The sequence below is a fragment of the Falco naumanni genome, chromosome 2 (assembly GCF_017639655.2).
Source record: "Falco naumanni isolate bFalNau1 chromosome 2, bFalNau1.pat, whole genome shotgun sequence".
NCBI lineage: Eukaryota > Metazoa > Chordata > Aves > Falconiformes > Falconidae > Falco > Falco naumanni.
In genome coordinates this window covers 63,387,570-63,408,603 of record NC_054055.1, presented here as the reverse complement: position 1 = coordinate 63,408,603, position 21,034 = coordinate 63,387,570, and the positions used below count along the sequence as shown (strand labels likewise).

Genomic DNA, 21,034 nt, shown 5'->3' with positions numbered 1-21,034 from the left:
AGGGGAAAGTGCCCAACACTGATGCAGTCAGCTAATGACTGATGAACTGACCTTTACCACCTCATTTGCATATATGGCAACCAGACCTGTATGGATTACTTTTGATCTCTACATTTCTTCATCTTCTAGCTGCTGCCTCAGGGGAAAGTTCTTCATTGGCTGACTGCTTAGCAGCCATAGGATGTATTTCCTGGCTGTACTGCCCAATGCCCTACCCCCTGCTGATGGCTACAAAATGGAGAAGACTTATCTACGTTCCTGGAAAGCTATACCGCTTTGGGTAAAAATCTGAGATGGAAAGAAATAGCTTCAAGCATTTCATTCTGCATTTGTTCCAAAAACAGTGCCTACAATTCCAATAGTCTTCCAACAGGACACAATAGCAGATTATCACTTTACAAACAGCTACAGTCCCTGCTAGCTCTCAGTGAAAAACATTTCAGCTTTGGTCTTTGCTATCTACCAGAGAACAGAAATAATGAGTTACCACAGCTAAACTGATGAATGGCAAGTCACTATCTTCTTTCAGCCAGAGAAACATGAAGGCCATCAAAAGTGGGATAACATCAGAAACTGGGCATGCTTAATTAAGTCTTCATTAATAGCCCTATATTCCTTTTTTTTTTTTTTTTTCTTTTCTTTTTTTTTTTTTTTCTTTTTTTTTTTTTTTTTTTAATTTTCCCTTCAGGAAACATTTTTAAGTCCTCACTGAGGAAACCTCCACTGGCCTCTACGAGAGTTTTCCAGGAATCAGAATTTGCACAGGTCTCAATTAAAGGACAATGCTGTTACCTTTTAGCTCACATCTTTAAAACAGATAATACAGCATTGTCTATGTTGAAAAAAGAAATCCAGAAGAAATATTTATCTAAAAGCAATTCATAACAGTACATGAAGTGTTATTTTCTCTTCCAGTCAAAAACTGCAGCATAATAGAAGCTGCCTGCAGCTCACATTAGCATTATCCAGGCTCATGCTACACATTAGACACGGCCCATGAAACACTCTAACCTGAAGGCAAAGTAATTCCTAATATCAAATGCTCACACAAAGACAGTTCAGAGTTGTGAAAAAATACTTCCCGCCAAACTCAATTTCCATCTTCACTTTGTCAAATGTTATTAAAGATAGCATTAATGTCATGGTTCAAAAACTATTGCTTTCCTAAGAACATTTCCTTTTCTCTGCCACAACACACTTATTTATTATTCCCACTCCAGAAGAAAGAGCATGAAGTGATTATTTAAGTAGTCAAGGAAATTCTGTCTTTAAAAGTGCTGACCACCTAAAATGTGGGCAAATTTATCATAATTTATTGCAAATAGTATAGACAATTCAAATACTACCTGCAAAAATCCACATGAATATACCCCTGCTTACTGAAACTTTAATATATGAGATGACCTACTTATCCCAAGTTATCAGAAGATACTTAGAATCTTCAGAAAAAACAGCTTGTCATAAGAAGGGACTAAATCAAACAACATTCAATGATGGGGGCTGAAAAAGTATTTTGGATATAACCCTGGCTAGAAATACTTAATGACTTTTTATTAGATTGGGCTTCTTGAAAAAACAGGCAGGGAAAATTTTAGAAGAGCCCTGTATAACCCCAGCTGCTCCTGTTAATGTCAACAACAGCACAGCATTCAGTACTTCTGAAAATTCCCTACATAAGTTTCCCACAATACAAGGGTCTTTATAGATAAGCTTCTCTGTTCTAATTTGTGTATCATTTTAGGAGTACACACAGAATCTAAAGGATACACAGGCTTCAAAAGTATATAGATTGAACAGATCGAGGTAATACAAGAGATAAATTATCACCTTCTGGAAATTTTACCCTTTATTTGCCAAGAGTAGTGACAATGTTTAGAAGGGAATACTCCTACCAAATGTATCTGATGATGGTGGTTAGGTAAGCAGTATTATTTTAAGCACTAAGAACAGTCAATCAGACTTATACACATTGCATTGTGCATTTACTGGACCTAATTATAATTGTAATAGAAAAGATGAGGAAACAACATTCCAAGCATGACAAAGGCTGTATCTCTACTGCTAAATCAAATGGAGCTGGGAAAAATCTGGGTGCTGAAGCCAGCTAGCACGGAAGAGAGCTTGTTTAGTCCAGTAAAGTCTCTTAGCCTGTACAATGTAACAGCTGAATACAAACTGGTACCTGGGACTTGCCAGCCTCAAAACCTGGTGCCTGGGACTTTCCAGCTTCAAAACCATGCTGGTGAATTGTCTGGAAGGAATCTAGATAGCACATGCCAAAAACAAGCCAGAGGATATTCTAACAGTTTGCTAGTACAGATTATTGCTGTCCAGCACCCAGGAAGACACCTGGACACCTCTTTTTGGTTTTCTAGAGCAGGCATAACCTCAGAGTCCAGCAGAATCCTAAGAGATTACCAAAGAAGATCTGGTACAGATCAATGTTAAAACCAAAATTACAGATTGGAAGAAGTAACCACAGGACAGAGTGAAAGAAATTCCAGGTCCCAAACACAGGTTTTGGTGAAGCCCATGCCATTTACAGAAGGTCAGACAGTAGCCACAGTACTTTCAGCTACATGGCATTATATTCTAGCTAGCATAGTCATTAACTCAAAATCATACTACTGCAACTCCCTATGCTGCAGATAAGATTATCCCCTCTACTACTGAAAACTATTTGCTTGTGGTGCCACTCCAACTGAATACAGCACACTCATCTATTCCATGAAGTCAACATGGTAGTTTTGATGTATTAAATTCTAAATGCAATGAGTCATAAGTAATTAAAAAAAAAAAAAAAAAAAAAAAAAAAAACCAAACGCCACAAAACAACTGAGAAAACCTTTGTTTCATTACAGTTGTCATAGTAATTCAAAAGCACAACACACATTTATGAGGGACACAACATTTTTGGGGAAGAATCTCTCCATTCAGAAATTCTTCCTTATTTGGTGTGATGGAACTGAAGTCTATACAGGGAAACCTTCAACAGTTACCTGTTCTGATTTCAAATAAAGGTTGAAACTTAGGAATTTAGAACTGAGATGCAGAGAAGAAAGGTATCGCTAATTCTGAACTGAATATAAATTTTATTTTTAATTTATTTTCCAATTTAGTATCAGATATTTTTATCCTGTTTTCTATAACATGAACTATATGTGCTAGAAGGAAGAACATCTGTGTATTTCAGAAAAAGCTCACATGTAACCAAGAATGCCTGAAACAGTAGTTCTAAGGTGTAAACTACCACATTAATCTCTGTGGATGCTATTTAATCTGCTGATTATGCTTTAGCATTAGCAATTAGGCACCAGAGCATTCCTAAGAAAGTAAGTTCATTGTGAAATCTAACAGTCTAGTGAAATACACTTCTGGGAGAAGACAGACATTGATCTGACTTTTCTCTAGAAGAGGAGACATTTGGACTCAAGTTCTCAAAAGCCCCAGAGGGCTCTTATCAGTATCACACTGGTTAAAAGCCTCCCTATCACTGACCTAGTGTAGATCTACAGATCCAGAACAGTGTTCCCAGCTATTACATTCAAGCAGAGACAGATATTTCCCCACCAGATGATCATGAGTGATAATGGAGTGAGTTCTGCAAGGGGGATACAAAGATGATGAAGGGACTGGAACATCTGTCATACAAGGAGAGGCTGAGTGAACTGGGACTCTTCACCCTTGAGAAGGAAGAGAAGGCTTAGGTGGGTCTTACCAATGTGTGTAAATACCCAACAGGGGGAGTAAAGAAGATGGAGCAAGAAGCTTCTCAGTGGTGCTCAGTGAAAGTATGAAAGAAAATAGCCACAAACTGAAATACAGGAAAACTTTATTTTCTGGGCAGGTTGCCCAGCAAGTTTGTGGACTTTCATGGTGCTGGATAAGCTGCTGTAGCTGTCCTGGTTTCAGCTGGGATAGAGTTAGTTTTCTTCTTAGTAGCTAGTACAGTGCTGTAGCTCGGCTCTGATGTGAGAACAATGTTTGATAGGACACTGATGTTTTCAGTTGTTGCTGGGTAATATTTATACTAGCTCAAGGATTTTTCAGTTCCTTGGGCCCTGCCAGCAGAAGGGCTGGAGGGGCACGGGACATTGGGAGGGGTCACAGCCAGGGCAGCTGCCCTGAACTAGCAAAAGAGGCATTCCACACCATATGACATCATGCTGAGTATATAAACTGGGGGAAGAAGAAGGAAGGGGGGGACATCCAACATTATGGCGTTTATCTTCCCAAGAAACCATTACATGTGATGGAGTCCGGCTTTCATGGGGATGGCTGAACAGCTGCCTGCCAGTGGGAAGTGGTGTTTTGCTTTGCTTGCCTGTGCAGTTTTTGCTTTACTTATTAAACTGTATTTATCTCAACCCACAAGTTTTCTCACTTTTACTGTTCTGATTCTCTCCCCCGTCCCTCTGGGTGAGGGGCAGTGAGCAAGTGGCTGTGTGGTGCTTGGTTGCCAGATGAGGTTAAACCACAACACTGGCTCTGATCTCAGCAGGGGGATTGAACTACACAATCTCTGAAAGTGATTTCATTAAAGTAATTATCAAGTATACAGTCTTTAAAAAATTTTTTACCTTATTTTACCTGTAACATTGAAATACCATTATAACTATGCTATACTTAATATAAGCTATATTATATTAATATAAGCTATAATATAATATCAGCTATAAGAAATGCTGATCTACTTGCAATGACATATTAAACCAGAAATTTTAAAATTGTACAAATGTATTAGAAAACCACAAGTCAGATTAGGAACTCTTTCTGAACTACTGTTCTAAAGAGCAACATAAAATGAACTGGGAGAAAGAACTGCATTAATATAATGGTGTAAAAGTAGAGGCTGTGATCCTAAGAATGGAGGCACGACATGAACAAAGCTCTACAAAAGCTTTGTTTTCTACAAAGGCCGAATGCCATATCTATTACTATATTAGGTAAACTCTATTCCAAAAAGTCAAAGTTGTTTAGATAAATATTAAATTGGTCTCATTTTAACCTTGTCCAAAAACACTTCTTAATGAATACAGAGCAATTTAGTGAATACTTGCTATATATATATATATGTATATATATAAAAAATATTGACTGCAAACTCAACCAGAAAGTTGAAACAGTTTTAAAACAGAAAGTGCCAAGAAGAAGAGAAAAGAAATTTTCCACATATCCCTTTTGGGACTGAGTGCTTTTTAGATACAAGCTCCTGACCACAGGGAAGAGGTAAAAGATAGTTGACATTGACATTTATATTCTATTCTCACTGAAGGCCTAAAAATGCCTTCTAAAAATCCTGAGCATTAAAATAATGCCAAGAAACACACACACATAATATATGTTTTCACTGATATGATTAGTAGTAATATATTGCATTCATGCAGTAGTTTCAGACCTTACAGTGTTACATTCTGTTTCTTTTTCAAGTACGCAGTGCATTGGAATGCTTTACTTACTAGTAGCAGTAGCAGGACAATATCAGGATTATCACAGGCACAGGCTACATGCATTGATGTCCAAAAATCCTCATCTTGATGATTTACATTTACACCTCTGTCAATTAGAATTTCTGCAGCAAATGCATTATCATAACGGGCACACTAGAAGAAAGAAAAGCAGATTAGGGATGGTGTTTTACTCAGTGTACAACTAAACTTATTACATACAATTTTTGCTCCATTTAACATTTAAATTGAGCAGATGACTCACTGTAGTTAAACTGCTGTGTTTGTATGGACCAACTGCTGATGAAGCTATAGAAACAGTTTTGTGAAGACTACAAATTCCATGTGCATGACTCACAGAATCCCTTATTCCCTGCAAAAAAGCACTATATGAAATCTCCTGAAATCTACAGTAAAGATGAAGCTTACTTTCTGTGCAATATTGTCATTCCAAATCAGTACACAGGCATCAGTGCATAATGATCATGAGTAGTGGCATCTAAGTATATGTACACCCACATGTACATATGTCCACATACACATGAACTTCCACTTTTGATGCAGTTCACAGCAATAATCATGTCTCTCCATACCCACTCCTACTTCCAATTCATTAACTATACTGATTCCTATTCAAGTCTTTCTAACAGATAAATACTGTGCATATTAAGGGTGTGTTGGGGGTAGGGGCAGGGGGTGTTGCACACTTGTGTGTGTTTCTATACTTTGAGGATGGAAGTCATTAATTTTGGCATAGAAGAAGAAACTGGCTTAGCTATTGTTTTGAGCTTACTCCCCTGTCATATCTGTGACTTTTTATGGATGCACTTATGTATAATACTTTGAAAGACAGTCAGGGTACCTAAGTCAAGACCATAACTCTGGCCTAACAGACAATCTCAGTAACTCTTTAGAGAAGGATCCTCTGTCTTTCCCCATTGGAGACAGGTTACAGGGAGCCTGATTTTCTGCATTAGACACTTAGATGCTTTGAATACAATCCTTAATATCTGTGCCTCTTCCAATATTTAAAGTTGTATAATATCTCCCTCTCCCAGAAAGCACACATATACACTGAGAGGACAAATATAGTGAAAACTGCAGATAATTTGCAAGAGATGGTTAAGTAATTATGTTGTTATGTCTTTATTGCATATGGAACCACACGATGTCATCCAGTTTGCTATCTGTATTAATTTGACATGGAAGCCAGGACACTGGAGGAAAAGGGGAAGAAGGAAAAGAGCTTAACTGGATTCCGCTATAAAGTCACGACATAGCTGAAATATCCAATTGAATGTAGGAGTTGCATGTACTACTGTGATCATAAATACAGATAACTGAGAAGATGAAAATTAAACTCTATCAGGCTAAAAAGCAGTCCTGCTTTAAATGATTTCTAAGCATACTGACCATTAACTTATAGAACAGAAAGGAAGTTCTGATGTATTTCCTTTAGCTTGTAACTTATCTGACAGCTCTAGAAACAGTTTTGGTTTATCGCATCAGTATTATTCATTGTAGCAATAGTATAACTTACACTGAGCTGTTCAATGTTCAAATTTTAACAAATCAGATATAAGACATTTCATAATGCAGACCAACATAATCTTATACTGATCACACTTTCAAGGCATTGTTAAGCAAAAAATTTTCTAGAGAGCTTCCATACAAAACAAATGACAGATGCCACTGAGCTATTTTGTGTATTAATAATATAGAGCCTTTTGTGATTAGTTACTAGCCTGAAAACAGCCTAGATTTGTAGCAGCAATTTAATTGCCACTGCTCCTTGATTCTTCTTTAATGGTTTTTGTGAAGCAATTGGGCAATCTCAGTCAAAGTTCCAGGAGAAAATTGGCACTCATATATTTTGTTACTAGGGTGGGTTGGGTGACTGCCTGCATGAATTGATATGACACTATGTGCTTCCCACGGAATGGGGAACTCAGGCAAGCACTCTTCTTCTGTACTTCTCTCATGGAATCTAATGAGAGTTCATTGAATATCTTTGAAGCTTCCACGGCTTCCCTGAGATTCAACCACATTGTGATACTGTCTAGAGAGACAGCAACAGAATATTTATGAAGTGGCACATTCGATATCTTATTTTTTTTTAGAAAAAACATATTTTGGAAGTTAACAGAAATGGAGAAAGAAAAATTAATTACATAATGAATCAGATTTTAAGTAAAATGTGAATATATATATATATTTCATTCATTATGGAATAAAAACAATTATTTTGCAACTGGAAAGAATAAACACTGATTAGGCTCCTTTTGGAGAAAGCAGCTTACATGGAATTATAGTGGTAAAACTAGCACTTAGAATGCCTCTGAGTGGGCTTTAAAAATACAATAAAGATGCATGCTAAATTATTATTTTCAGCTCTTGCAAGAAAATAAACTTGGCTTATCTCTTTCCCTGTATCATGACTCTCCTTTCCTATCTGTACTGATCCCAAATAAGGGTCAAATCCAATTGTCATTGGAATCAAAACTATCTCATGTTTTCCCGTAAATGAATTATGAGTACTTACAAGTAACCCTGACTAAACTGAAGCAGTATGTTATACACAGTTGTCTATTGCAAATTTCTTATGGTAGCAAGCTTTCCCGCCTTTTGAGGCATATGTGTGCCTGTGAAGCAGCAGGCACCAGTGGAGAGAGAGTGATTGTGACAGTGAATTAGGGTGTGATGCAGAAGATCACAAAACCTAAAAAGGCAAAGTTCAACCGCAGATTTTATCTGCAGTTAAAAAGTCTGCATCAGCTGAAATAGACAAAGCAATATAAAATCCCTAAAAATGGATTTTTCTTTCTTATATTTTAAAATGCCAGTGATATAGATGTCACATTAGCCACACTGAAGATAAAGATTGTCTTGTAGGGCTTTCAGCACAGGATAAGATTTGGGATGCCTCAATTTTGGGAATCCCAAAGGTAACATTTCATAAGGTCTTTATCTTTTAAAAGTGATTGAGCACCTTTGCAGCAGGCAAATACTTGGAGAAGAGAAAAGAGAACTTAAACCTTCTCTATTCCAACTCACTAATACACCCTCCCCTTACCTAGACCTTTATTTCCCAAAGTCCTTGGTAAGCAGCATGGCCATGGAAGATGGAAAATTCAGATTAATTACATAAGGGAAACACTACATCCTGCAAAAGCACAGTTGCAGGGGTGCTAGAGTACAGAACTATTATAGGATCCTTTTTTTTGTCAAGAAATTGTTCTGCTTTGTGTACATACTATGAGAATCTTAATCCAACTGTTCTAAAATGAAACACTCTGTCAACAGACTTTTAAGTAGATCTGTTATACCCTTACATTTCAGACATCACATTTATTTTAGCAGCGCTGTGCAACAAAGTTGGATCCAAATATCTTAAAATCATTTCACATTAAATAGAAAGCATGTCTGCAACTGAAGCATCGCAGACCAAAATAAAGCATCATAAGACTTAGGAATTTATGATGAGTTTTGCCATTGGCTTCAGCAAAGTCAACATTTTACCTCTGAATTATTTCCCTTCTATCTGCCTCAATCTTTCCTCCACATGCCCTTACATCTTGCTTCTCCTTCGGTCATTGTATACAAACTGTTTTCCTTTTATATTCCCATTACTTAATCGAAATTGTTATGCAAACAATGATAAACTAAATGCAGATGATGTGTTAAATATCCCCATGTAGGAAACTGGTGCAAGAAAATATGCACAAAAACAAAAGGAAAAATGTTACATCACAGTGCTTTTCATACAGGACCTGTGAATCTCTGAACCATATAATTCTACCTTTGGAATCAAGCAATATTTCCTTTGTTCTTTCTTACTCCACAGACAATTTATAAATAAAACTTCATTCTGCTTTGTTAGTTACCATACCTGTGACACGATCCATCCTTCCATAAGCAATTTGAAAACAACCATTTATTACACACGCATAGCTGGATGGAATCACAACCACCGTGGAGGGCAGTGTAGATAAAAATTATTGCTAAGCCTTTCTCTCTGTTAATATGCCAAATCTGCTACTCAGTATCCCACCATATTTATCCACAGTCACTAACACTAATCTTCAATCACTCTTACCAGATGGAGCAAGGAGCCTCCTGAGGAAACAAGCATATGAGGGTCAGCACCATCCTTCAATAGACGTAGCACTGAAATATCAAAGAAAAGAGGAACAAGAATTAATGCAGCAATATACCTAATTCTGAGCTGTTAATAGGCTGATTCTTCATCATCTTCATTAAGAGATTTAATAATATATGCAAACCTCTCAGATAACATTTGCAAAACTATCATGTCAGCGTTTCCCATCTCATCTATTTTAATGGCTAAGCCTGGAAGCAAAGGACCTTTGCTAATGATGTTAAATATGAACGGTACCAAGGACTTCTCAAGCGAAGAAATGAGCATGTCAGTTCTGTACTTAGGAGCGGGGAGGGAAGAGCTGGAGGAAAGACCCTGTCTCAAGGTCACAGTCACCTGATTAGTTCATTTGTGAGCAAAATCACAGTCAACTGGTTTTATTTTACTTTGTAGAGTTCCCATGAGACTCGTTGGCTTTTTCAGTAAATAATTGAAACTAGTGTTCATAACTTATATCACTTGAAATTAATCATCATACTAAAGCTAAAGGATCTGCACTCAATTTAACCTTTCCAGTGCATTGTCAGATTACTGACGCAGCAAAATTCTTAAAGTGGTATTAGGAGTCAAACTCCACTCCCTGTTACATGTATCAAACCCCTCTGAAATGAAAGTAGGCTTATAAACACAAGCAAAACCACAAGCCTTCATACTGGTGCTCACTCAAGTGTGAAAATTCAGCACTTTCCCCCCATGATCTTGATTGCCTTTGTAACCTTTTTACTCAGAATCAAAGCATTGACTAACTCATGCTACCAGTGTTCATTCCTGGAACAGAATTGTGCAGTGATAATGCCAGACATTATCAGGGGAATCCACATCTGCATTGCAACCCTGTCTTCACCAAACTGGTATGTAGAACCCTTTTAAAAGGCCTCCCTCCAGGAGAACAACTGCCAATAATGTTTCCTGTGTCGGAAGGAACACAGCTGGTTCTGCCTTCCTCATCTGAAAATTCCTGTTTTAACTCCTAGTTAAGATTCCAGGAAGGAGTTGTGCAAAGGTCTGCAAAGGGATTTTAAGCTCTGAGTACCCCAGAAATCTGTTCTACTGCAGTGTCTGTCCTACAGGAGGGCCATAAATTTGTCTCAAGGCTCTTCTAACTTCAGTGAATCTCTCAAGAGACTTATGTACACAATCTCCCTTTTATCCATGCATTTTTTGTACGTATTTTCTTTTTCTCTAGAATATCTTGCTACTCCACTTTCACTATACATTTTAACTTCCTACAACAGTCAAACATCCGGTTGACCTATTTGAAAGGCATCAGTGTCCTTTTCAAATATTGTCAATTTCTGATTATTTTTTTATTATTATTTTCTGAATGTGTTGAATGACTTTTGACCAGGTACCCTGGAAGAATTCAGCCTAAGAAAGTCTGAATTTGGCTAAACGGTTGCAAGACTGTAAAATTAATGTGAAAGACTTGTTGCCATCATTACTAAATACCTCACACAGAGTAAACTCACTGGTATATTGGACAAATATTTATATAAGTTATACAAATCCATTCAATATTTTGCTCTTTTTTAAACTTCGAAAACCAAACATCAACCCAAACCATTGTATAAATTCATACTTCATGAATAGTTCCATGGTATCTATGTCTCCTCACCAAAGGTTTTGCTTCTTTTAATTCACTTAACTGTAAAGGACTTTTATGTTCTGGCATATGCCACCTTTAAAGTTAACTACTACCAGAAGTCACTGTTGTCCCCCATCTGCCAAAAGTAGAAGTGGAACATTAAGTAACATGGAATAAATGGGTTGTACAACAACTGCCAAGCAAGATGAAAAGCACTGAAGCACTGTGAGGGTGGAGAAATATTTGCAGATTTTCATAACCTTGGGAAAAATGGATGAATGACAAAAAGCGAAGTATTTCATTCTGCTCTCAGATCCACAAATACAATACTAAAGTACACAATTGTCCTTATCTAGAGAAAGACCATTAAAAATAAAGGTTCAGAACTAAGTTCCTTCCTTTAATACCTAAATTGCTGACCACATATGGAGATGCTTCCTGTACCTCAGGTTTTAGTAAGTAAAGACTTTATTGTAAATCCTCCCTCCTTAAATATGTGTGCAACTACATCATCCTCAAAAGTTAATATTTCCAATGTTCTTATGTTACGTCCTTTCTTTAGCAGGCAGAAAACACTAATTCTGTATCACAGAAGCTTTTTTAAGGCTCTGAAAGTAACTCCATTCTGTCAAGCCCATCAGGATTTCACCTTGAAAAAATCAACAGTCCAAGTTGTCCCACTTCATCCATCCCTGCTTTTTGGGGAGAGGGGCAGGAAATCCACCCATTTCAATATCTCAGCCATTTAATATAGTGGTTTTATGTAGCATTCTTTCTTATGAACTCTCTATGTAGGTTAAAAATCTGAATTATGGCTTGGTTCACCTTCAATGATAGTCTTATTTATGAATATGGGAATTAAAGCACATAGTCCTTAAAAGTGTGATTTGCAAAAGTAATTAAACTGCCATAATTCTGTTCCTAAGGAGGCTTTAACTGATGATGTCAGTGAGAGTATATAATTCCTTGAAGATGCCATCTTTATGGTGCATTCTCATAGACTGCACTGCTGCCAAAACGGGGAAGGCATTTATCCACTGCATGGCCCACTCTTCCGTTGTGTCAGCTCTCCCCATCTATGAAGTTGCACATTCAGCTGGACCAGTTTTGGTTTTTTTGTTTTGTTTTTTTTCTTTCTTCTCTCTCCTGGCAGGATTAGTTTTCAGCCGCATCAATGTGGTTGACTGCATAGCTACATAAGCGCCAGCACAGAGGATACAAATGCACACATGTGGAAGCAGAGCAAGAACACTGTGTTTTGGTGGCAGAAGTCTTACATTGAGTAAGGCTGATAATGGAATAACATCCTCAGTTTGTGTTTCTACAAGATGAGATGAGATGATTAAGGAGTCAGCCAAAAGGATCTGTTCTCTTCCCCCATTCACAAAAGGATTTACACATCATTTACCTCTGGATACTTCTCATCCAGAAACTGGGTCTAACTGGACAAAATAACACCAGCAAAAATAAAATGCAGAGTTTCCTGTTGGGCCATTGAGAGTAACTCAACCATTAAGAGTCTTGGGATCACCAAAACTGCCTTTTAGGTAGGTCCTTCTAAGCAGACAGAGGACGAAGACATGTTTTTTGGCAGGAGCAGGACACATGGGAAGGTCAGAGTGTTGAGAAACAGCAGTTCTAAAACCATTCCACAAGAATTTAATCTGGAGCCTAAAACAATAACCAAGTAACAGAAAGAGCCTGTGGCTACTTGAGTAAAGAAAATACATGCGATTTATTGAATCTCTTCCTTCCATCAAACCCTCAAAGACTTAGTTCATTATAGAGAAGCTATGCAACATGAAGTAATGCCTTTCCAGATCGATTTAGCAACACCTTGCTATAGAAACCAAAAAATGACAGACCATTTCTATATCCGAGATTGAAATTCATATGAATGAATGGTTTTGCCTTGCTTTTTCACCCCAGCCGAAACGCAGACCAAGATTAGAGCATAAAGAATACATAAACTGTGATCTTAAAGTAGAATACTGAATAAATATAACTATAAAAATATTATCATAACAAACAAAAAAAATACAGTACTGGATAAAAGCTCAGTAGGTCTTTTCTTTGTCTGGTTTATGTTTCCTTATTATTGTAGGTAGCTTGATCAGTGCCTCAGGAAATGCACGTCAAAAAAGACTACCAGGGCAAGATATGCAAACTATCCTTTCAACTGGGCAAGAGTCTTTGTTCTGAGTCAGAATTACATGCTACATTCCTCTATATAAAAGACAAGCAAAAAACATTCCTCCTTCCTTGAATTCATCCCCACACAATAAAAACCCACAATAAAAAAGAGAACACAATAAAACACCATAAAAAAAGAAAATCAAGAAAAGAAGATCACAGAAGCAAAATCCCCCTCTGTCCTATACAACTAATTTAGGTCATTCACTTAAGACTTTACTAGTCAGTAGGAAAACCTTCACCTTATGTTCATCTTTTCCTTTCGATAGAAGTACTCCAGTTACTGCTAGCAATTTGTAATGACTTAGCCTAATGAGGAAAGAAAGTTATGGATAACTATATTCCAGAAATGCTATACATCTCTTGATTAATGTGGTTTTTAAGGAAGTTTTCACAAGACCTTGTTTTAAAACTTCTTTTATTTATAATCTTGCATGGAAAAGAAGGAAAAGATGAAAGATGAGACTGAAAACAGTCTTTAAGAGAGGAAACTGACATTTACTTTAAAAAACCCTGAAAGTAAAATTTTCAGTAAACCCTCAAGGCCTGCCTTTATAAACAGGTCCATCCATCCCATGATGTCTTTTAGATTATCAAAATTATCAGCTACTTAAAGCAGAATTTCATACGTAATTTCATATCTAAATGAGGTGTTTTAAAAAGCATTGAAGGTATAAAAGTCTCACCAGTAAAGAAAGATAATAAAAGTAGCTTTTCACATATGCCTGATGTTACAATTTTAACTAAATTATTCCAGTACAATGAACAGATTTCCACACTCCATTGACTGTATTGACTAGATTACAATTTATTATGTAGTTTTATAATCCAGTAAAGACAGTATAGCCATGACTGTTAGCAGCCACAGATCTTGCACTAACTTCCCACGTGGGACTAGGGCTGTAAGGCTTACTTTGTCTGGGCTTGTCTTGGCTAGCTTGGAGCTTTGTTTTAACTTTTTTAGCTGTTGCAGCAACAGGCTAATGACAAGATGACAATTACCTAACTTGTTTTAGTTTTGTTTAGCTTTGTATAACTGTGCTGTGTAATGTGTTAAGAATTTTGATATATATGGCAATAACTAGTACTTACACTGTGCTATGTTGAATAACATCCAGCTACTCTGGCACGTAGAACTATCTATGACCTTATATGCTGCAAACAAAAGCAGTACAGATCTGAAGCAACAGCAAAGCCTGGAAGGTGAATGAAGAGGGTCCAGGGCTATCACTAACTCACCAGTGATCAGCTACTGATGGTAATGCAAACTTAGGAGCTGGACAAAGTCGTATTCACAGCAAACCCAGTTTTCATAGTAACAGAAAAAAAAAGAAAAAAAAAACAAACAAACCCAAAAACAACAAAAAGAAGTGCCTAACATATAACATACATAAAACTTAAAAAATATTGACCACCTGCTGTGCTGGATATAAAGTACCAGTATATGTTTCTATTGATTGTTTCTCTGAGAAGTAGCAGCTAGCTAGTGAAAACTTTGTTCCTGCTAACATCTATTTTTGTACTCTTCAGTTTAGCAGGAATATCTCTAGCTGGAAGGCTTTACTTGCTCATTAGGCACAAAAACATGAGTGACTGCAGAAGCCTAGCTAAAACCATGCTATTGCTGGAATGGATTATCCAGTTCTCCTCCTGCCTCAGGCTGCATGTTTCTGCTGCTTGCCTCTCACTGGCACAAGGCAAAAGATTAGTTTTTAACTAGATCAACGATCTGGCAATATGGCACTAGGTAAAGAGTATGAATAGGGAGAATGGGGTAGCCACCACTTCCAGCAACAGCTGAAAGCAGTTTGGGCATAAAGTGACCATGAAATTGAACCACTGGGCAATAGAAGTGATACTGAAGGATGGAGAAATGGCATACTTCCACCAGTTAAGGAAGTGCCATATTTTGCCCTTTATTTCCTCTATAGTCAGACCTTGGGTCTAATGTTGTCATCTTAAAGTCTGTATAGATGCACCACTTAGAAATCTTGCCACCTTCATGCCTCTTTAGTACTCTTCTTATTCCTCAGTTGTCACTCTGTAGTTTCAGCTTGTATCAAAGGTGCTTGTGAGGAATACGCAATACAACTCAGCTGTGTATGAGAACAGATGAATGCCAGTTTCAATAAATTATTCTTAATCAGAACAGCAAATAAAATCAAGCAAGATGTCATAAATTTTTTGTTAATGCAGTCTTAGAAAAATATTTACCTCACACCTTTTCTATGATTATTTTAAAATTAAATTTTAAAATCCAAGTACCACTGTTGGTAATCTATTAATTCCTTGAAATTGTCTTGCTTACCTAAAACCCACATTTATAGTAGCAATACTGTCACCACACCATTACTAGTGCAATAGCTGATGATTTCTTTCAAAGCAAGCTCTACCCATGGGTTGACAGGGGTTATTCAGAGCAGTCATGCCCTTAATGGGCTTTTCAAACAACTGATTTGTAATCCTACTGCTTTCACCATCCCTAAAATATTTCCAGCAATCACTGGCAATATTCATCAAACTTGTTCAAAACTCATCTCATTTTCTAAAGAAATCTTGGAAATAAATTCCCATCTATGCTGCATAAAGATTAAAGACAACAAACCACAAAAGAAATGGCACAACATTTGGACAGCTAAGTCTTATGCCATTCACAGAATGCAGAAATGAAGAGAGGAAAATTACTTTTTCTATACTGGCTGAAAGCACTGATGAAGATAGGGATGAAGCTTCCATCCTCCCTGGCAGAGCTCCTGTAGTTTATAATTTTTTTAGGCAGCCAGGAATGAGATTGCCATGACCCTAAAGCAACTGGGCTATTGATTCTCTGCTGCATTCAAAAGCATGATGTGAACTGCCAGGCTGATTCCTAAGCTCCATTCAACACAGCATTACCTTTGAGAGAAACAAAGCCAGCCACCAATGAAACAGATGGAGAGAGGTAGTCCTACAGCTGCAGATGACATCTCTCCCAGCTTTAATGTTAGGCCCAGATCAAAATACAATTGGTTCTAACCCATGCCCTCTTTGTGGAAAAATCAGTCAGACCCCAGGCTTGGAAGCACCTGAGGGGCTCGATCACTCCACTGCGTGAATGAACTCCAAGCAGCACAGGTAGGCACATGACAATATGCGTCCCTTCCGTTCTGCCTAGTCTCTGCTACCTGCCCACCAGGCCTTGCACCCTCCACTATTGCACGTCCATTCCCAGGCATTCAGCAACCCTGACAGCTTCCTGCCAATGCACTGTGGCTCTGGATGTCGAGGGCACAAAGCTCCTGTTATCTGGGGTACCCTGAACTGGAAAACCACTAAAAAAATAATGTTTATGTCTCTGGGCCACACAGACACCAAGTCAAACTCCAATGAGATTCTTGAGGTGGATCACAGTTCCCTCAGTGGGGCAGATATTTCTGTCATTGTAGATGTAGCCAGAATAATTTATGAGTTTAGGGACTACAATTATTTCGTAACTGTTAAACTTAAAACTTCTATTTCAGACAAATTCCTTCCCTTTCATTTCATTATGTACATGAAATTTAATGCATCCTGTGCCTCCAATGGAAAATATTAAGGCCACAAATCTAATGGTCTAAGAAGTGCTAGTGTGTGCCTCTTACAGTGCCCAAGCACAGTGATACAAATTAACATGTCTCCTTACACCAAAGTGACAATGGGCCGCCGTCAAATGTGACTGCCTGAGTTAAGTTGTGATATGGCAGGCAAAGCATTTTCTGTTTTTTAAGACCCTGAAAAGACCAATATTCATATGGAAAAGCAGTGTAGACTCTGAATTAATTTCAGAGAAACAAGATTTAAAAATAAGTGGGTCACATTACCTAGTACCTACTTTCTTTGTTTTGTAGAATATTTATTCCTAAAGCCTTCTTTTCTTTATTTTCCTAAAGCCACCTTTTTTTTATTTTTCAGTTCACAGTATCCAACTCCTTCCTGCTTTATAGTTACTCTTTCAAACAGAAGGACCCTAATTTACACCATTTACTTGCAAATACATGCACTGGCTATATCTAGAGTGATATGGAAACACAGTGGTGTAAATCACGGTACTTTAGAGAAGATTGGAAGTAGCCATTCAGTTCTATGGCCTGAAGATATTGCTGCAGAGGACACACCCAGGGTCCCTAGGCAATGGTGGCATCCCTTGCTCTGCCTCCGTTTTGAATTAACTCTTCCAAAGCCAGAGCTTTGGCCAGGTTACAGGGAGAAAACTGTTGCGGTAAGGTCTGTCTGCCTTCTTTATAAAGCTGTGATTTTACCTCACTGTAACTAAGACTTCTATATATTACAGAGTTGTTGCTAAAATGATTCAACACCACCTCACAAAATAGCACATGCTTAGCTAAAAATATTGCTGCTATCATCATTGCTGATAGCACAGCAGAGGTTTTGCATGCATAGCCAATTCGCAGGTCAAAATAGCTGTGTCATCAAAAACCGGTAGCACAGACCTGACTGAATTCTGAATTTCTGTTAGTGAGATAACATTACAATAAAAACAAAGCTTTTTAAAATTTACTGTAAGTTGAACACTCTAAAACTAACCTTACAGGAAAGTAGTTGATCATACAGCAAACTTAAATATGGTTTTTCTCAAAGCTTTCACTTCCAACGAGTTATTTATTTCAAGGTTAAAAAGACCAAAACAAAAGGAGCCTAATATCTGAGCATTTAGGTCACCTATTGCATTCTGTATACATGTTTTATCTGTCTCCCATGTGTGGGTTCTCCTGGAGGTCCTGACAAAGTGACTATAAACAGCAAGAACATCATTAGCAGGCTACAGTCAGTTATTACAAAAACTCAGACCCCACTGGGTTCACCTTAGAAATATGTGTCAATTTGAAAGCTCTTAAAATTACCAGTGTAATTTTCAGGCTAACTCTTCTACTATAGACACACCTGATTGTATGTTCAAATGTTTGTAGAATTGATGTAAAGTTTCAGATCTTTACAATATTTTACTAAATATGTTAAATTTATTTTGGACTTTGCAACTTTCCAATCCTATAGTCATTAAAGAATAAATACTAAAACACACATCAGCAAAATAACTCGTTCTGTGGTCAGTAGTTTAATTTGAAAACCATTGCCATCCCATGCTTTTCCCTAGTGTAACAATAAAAGTTAAAGAATTTGCACACAACACAAATTTTCTGCTGAACAAACTGTACACTCCCTCTGTTTCACTCATCATTTATGTTGATCCTATGCCAACGTTACTTAATTGGCATAAATCAAATTACTGCTGACTTATATTCCATATGAAGCAAGACTCAGTCCCTCTTTTAACTCTCACACCATGCAGAGCAAGTTTATGCCAGCTGGTTTAGAAGCATAAGCAAGTCATTATGAGATCTGCAAGGATAACACGCTATTATCCTGCTTTGCAGCTGCTAAATGGTACTAATTACCAGCTGTAGACCACTGGCTGTTAGATTCTGTGTGTATAGTGGAATTCCCAGAGTGTGCACAAGGAAGCAAACTTACATCAAGCTGTATTGAACAAACTAGGGACATATGCATTAATCCAAAATAATCGTGAATGTGACATATGAGTGAGCAGAGCTATGAAGGAAATGTCTGGTTCCAGGAATATCTCACCACTTGACAAATGCGGCTCAGGCACCACCTTTCTCAAGGTGTAATCTGTGACAGGTTACATTGTCAAAATCTGAGCTACTTCCTTCTTGTTCATGCTTCCATTCACACGCTCCTGCCCTCAACCTTGCATACCAGTGCCACATGTCACTCTACCATGACCTGGTATGGGGAGCTAAACCAGCTGAAGGCTAAACTTATGAAAGATAGTTTCCAGTTGGTTTAGCTCCCTGGCTCACTTCAAGATGAACACACAGATAGGAGGACAGAAGAATAGGACAAAGGCAGAGCAGCATAGAAAGGAGAGCAACCAATGGCAACCTCCATTTTAGCTTAGTTTTAAACTGTTAGAAACATACTTTTCAATTGTCAGTTAACATTGTATGTATCCTTAGGCTAATGTCAAAATCATGTCAGTGGCTCTAAGATGCCTGCGTATTCCCTTTCTTTTCTTTGCATCAGCCTTATCAGCTGTGCAACAGGTAGGTGAATTGGTTCAGAGAGCTGACAAAAAATTCAACTATTGATTTTAGGGGGTGATTCATTCTCTCCTGGATCAGTTTGCTGAATTGATTTCCTCTGCAGCCACACAATTGCTAAATCTGATACAAAGAACATGCAGTGAGAATAGAAGTAGGAAAAGGATCATAAAAATATGAATGAAAATTTCTGAATTGGAAAATATAGCATTGGCATAACATCCAGTGAGCATAGAGGTATACCAGTGTAAGCAAACGTTTTACTGATATAGCTTGATTCTTTGATATGAAATGCACTGACCTCACAGAAGTACCTCCCTACTGGTGTAAATACACCCCTGGTGAGAGCGAGGAGTTTCAATTAAAACAGTGTGACTGGAGTGATACAGTTCTTTTTTAAGGCAAGTCATGACACATACAGAGCCACTACAGGGTGCAACCAATATAAGATCCCCAAACCTCTAATATACAGAGAACTATAACTACATAAACAAATGATATAGAACTGGCACTTTTTTAAAAAAAAGCAAAAAAAAAAAAATAAACAACGAAAAACCAAAAAAACCCAACACATAATTTTAAGTGTTCCAAATAAGGAATACTGCATACTTCATTTAGCACATATCACTATCCAAAAGTTTTTCTTCGTCATTGAAATACAACCTACATCTCTATTTGATTTTATTTATACCTCTCTCACTGCATCCACTGCTGATTTTATTTACACTTGCTTGGCTGTGTCTACTAAATCCAAGCCAATTCCTTCCCAAATTTAGTATTTATGTGTTACAGATACTCATCAATCTTATGTAGGGTGAACCTACACTGGGTTACCATTGAAGCATTTGAGGATCTTGGGAACCTAGAATGAGAAACAGATCCTCTGCATCCTATTTAATACTGTTCTTTGACACTGGTAAGGCTCTAGAATGGCCAAATGATCATGCCAAAGCTGGAGTACCAGTAAACCACAAAGAAAATTTTGCTTTACTTATGCTTTAGTTAAATTTTTACAGGTATAGATTGTCACAGTATGGATTGCAGTTATAGGCCAGCATGGCGAGGACAAAATTATACTCACACAGCACCTGGTATAATCATGTCTTTTTTATAGCTTATGGAAAGCAAAATTCTGACATACAAGTTTACGGTTTAATTTGGCTTTGAAGTAGAATAATCAGTTGTTCCCCACAGGAATCTCTCTGCTTTGCTTAATCTGTTGCACTACAGTAATAAGAGCTGCCCTAGTTAGCTCAATCCTTTCCCAAACTCAGCAAAATGTTAGACTACCCACGTCCTCAGGTCCTTTCTAGCCTGACTGATTTTACAACTCTATGAATTCATCAATCTTTATATGAACAAGGGAAAGGAGCAACCAACATCACAACACCTGACAGAAGAGTGCCTCTCAGTTCTGAGTCATACCACTGAGTCCATGTCCATATGGAGCCAAATGGTGGGTTTGGGCTGCAGTGATAAACTACAACAACAGAAGCTGAAGCTTCCCAAGTGATACGCAATGCCACACTTTCCCGTTTGCTCAGTCTATGCA

At 37.6% G+C, this 21,034-nt stretch overlaps 1 protein-coding gene across 2 annotated transcripts in view; it reads right to left on the bottom strand.

The window, feature by feature from the left end:
• The window catches only part of MYO16 (myosin XVI), a 405,668-nt gene that overhangs the window by 266,245 nt on the left and 118,389 nt on the right, over nucleotides 1-21,034 (bottom strand). For both annotated transcript variants that reach the window (XM_040584517.1, XM_040584516.1), the window contains exons 3-4: nucleotides 9,544-9,614; nucleotides 5,460-5,603 (exon numbers count right to left, since the gene is read on the bottom strand). In XM_040584517.1, coding sequence (XP_040440451.1) covers nucleotides 5,460-5,603; nucleotides 9,544-9,614 — 215 coding nt within the window. The remainder of the gene's footprint in view (nucleotides 1-5,459; nucleotides 5,604-9,543; nucleotides 9,615-21,034) is intronic.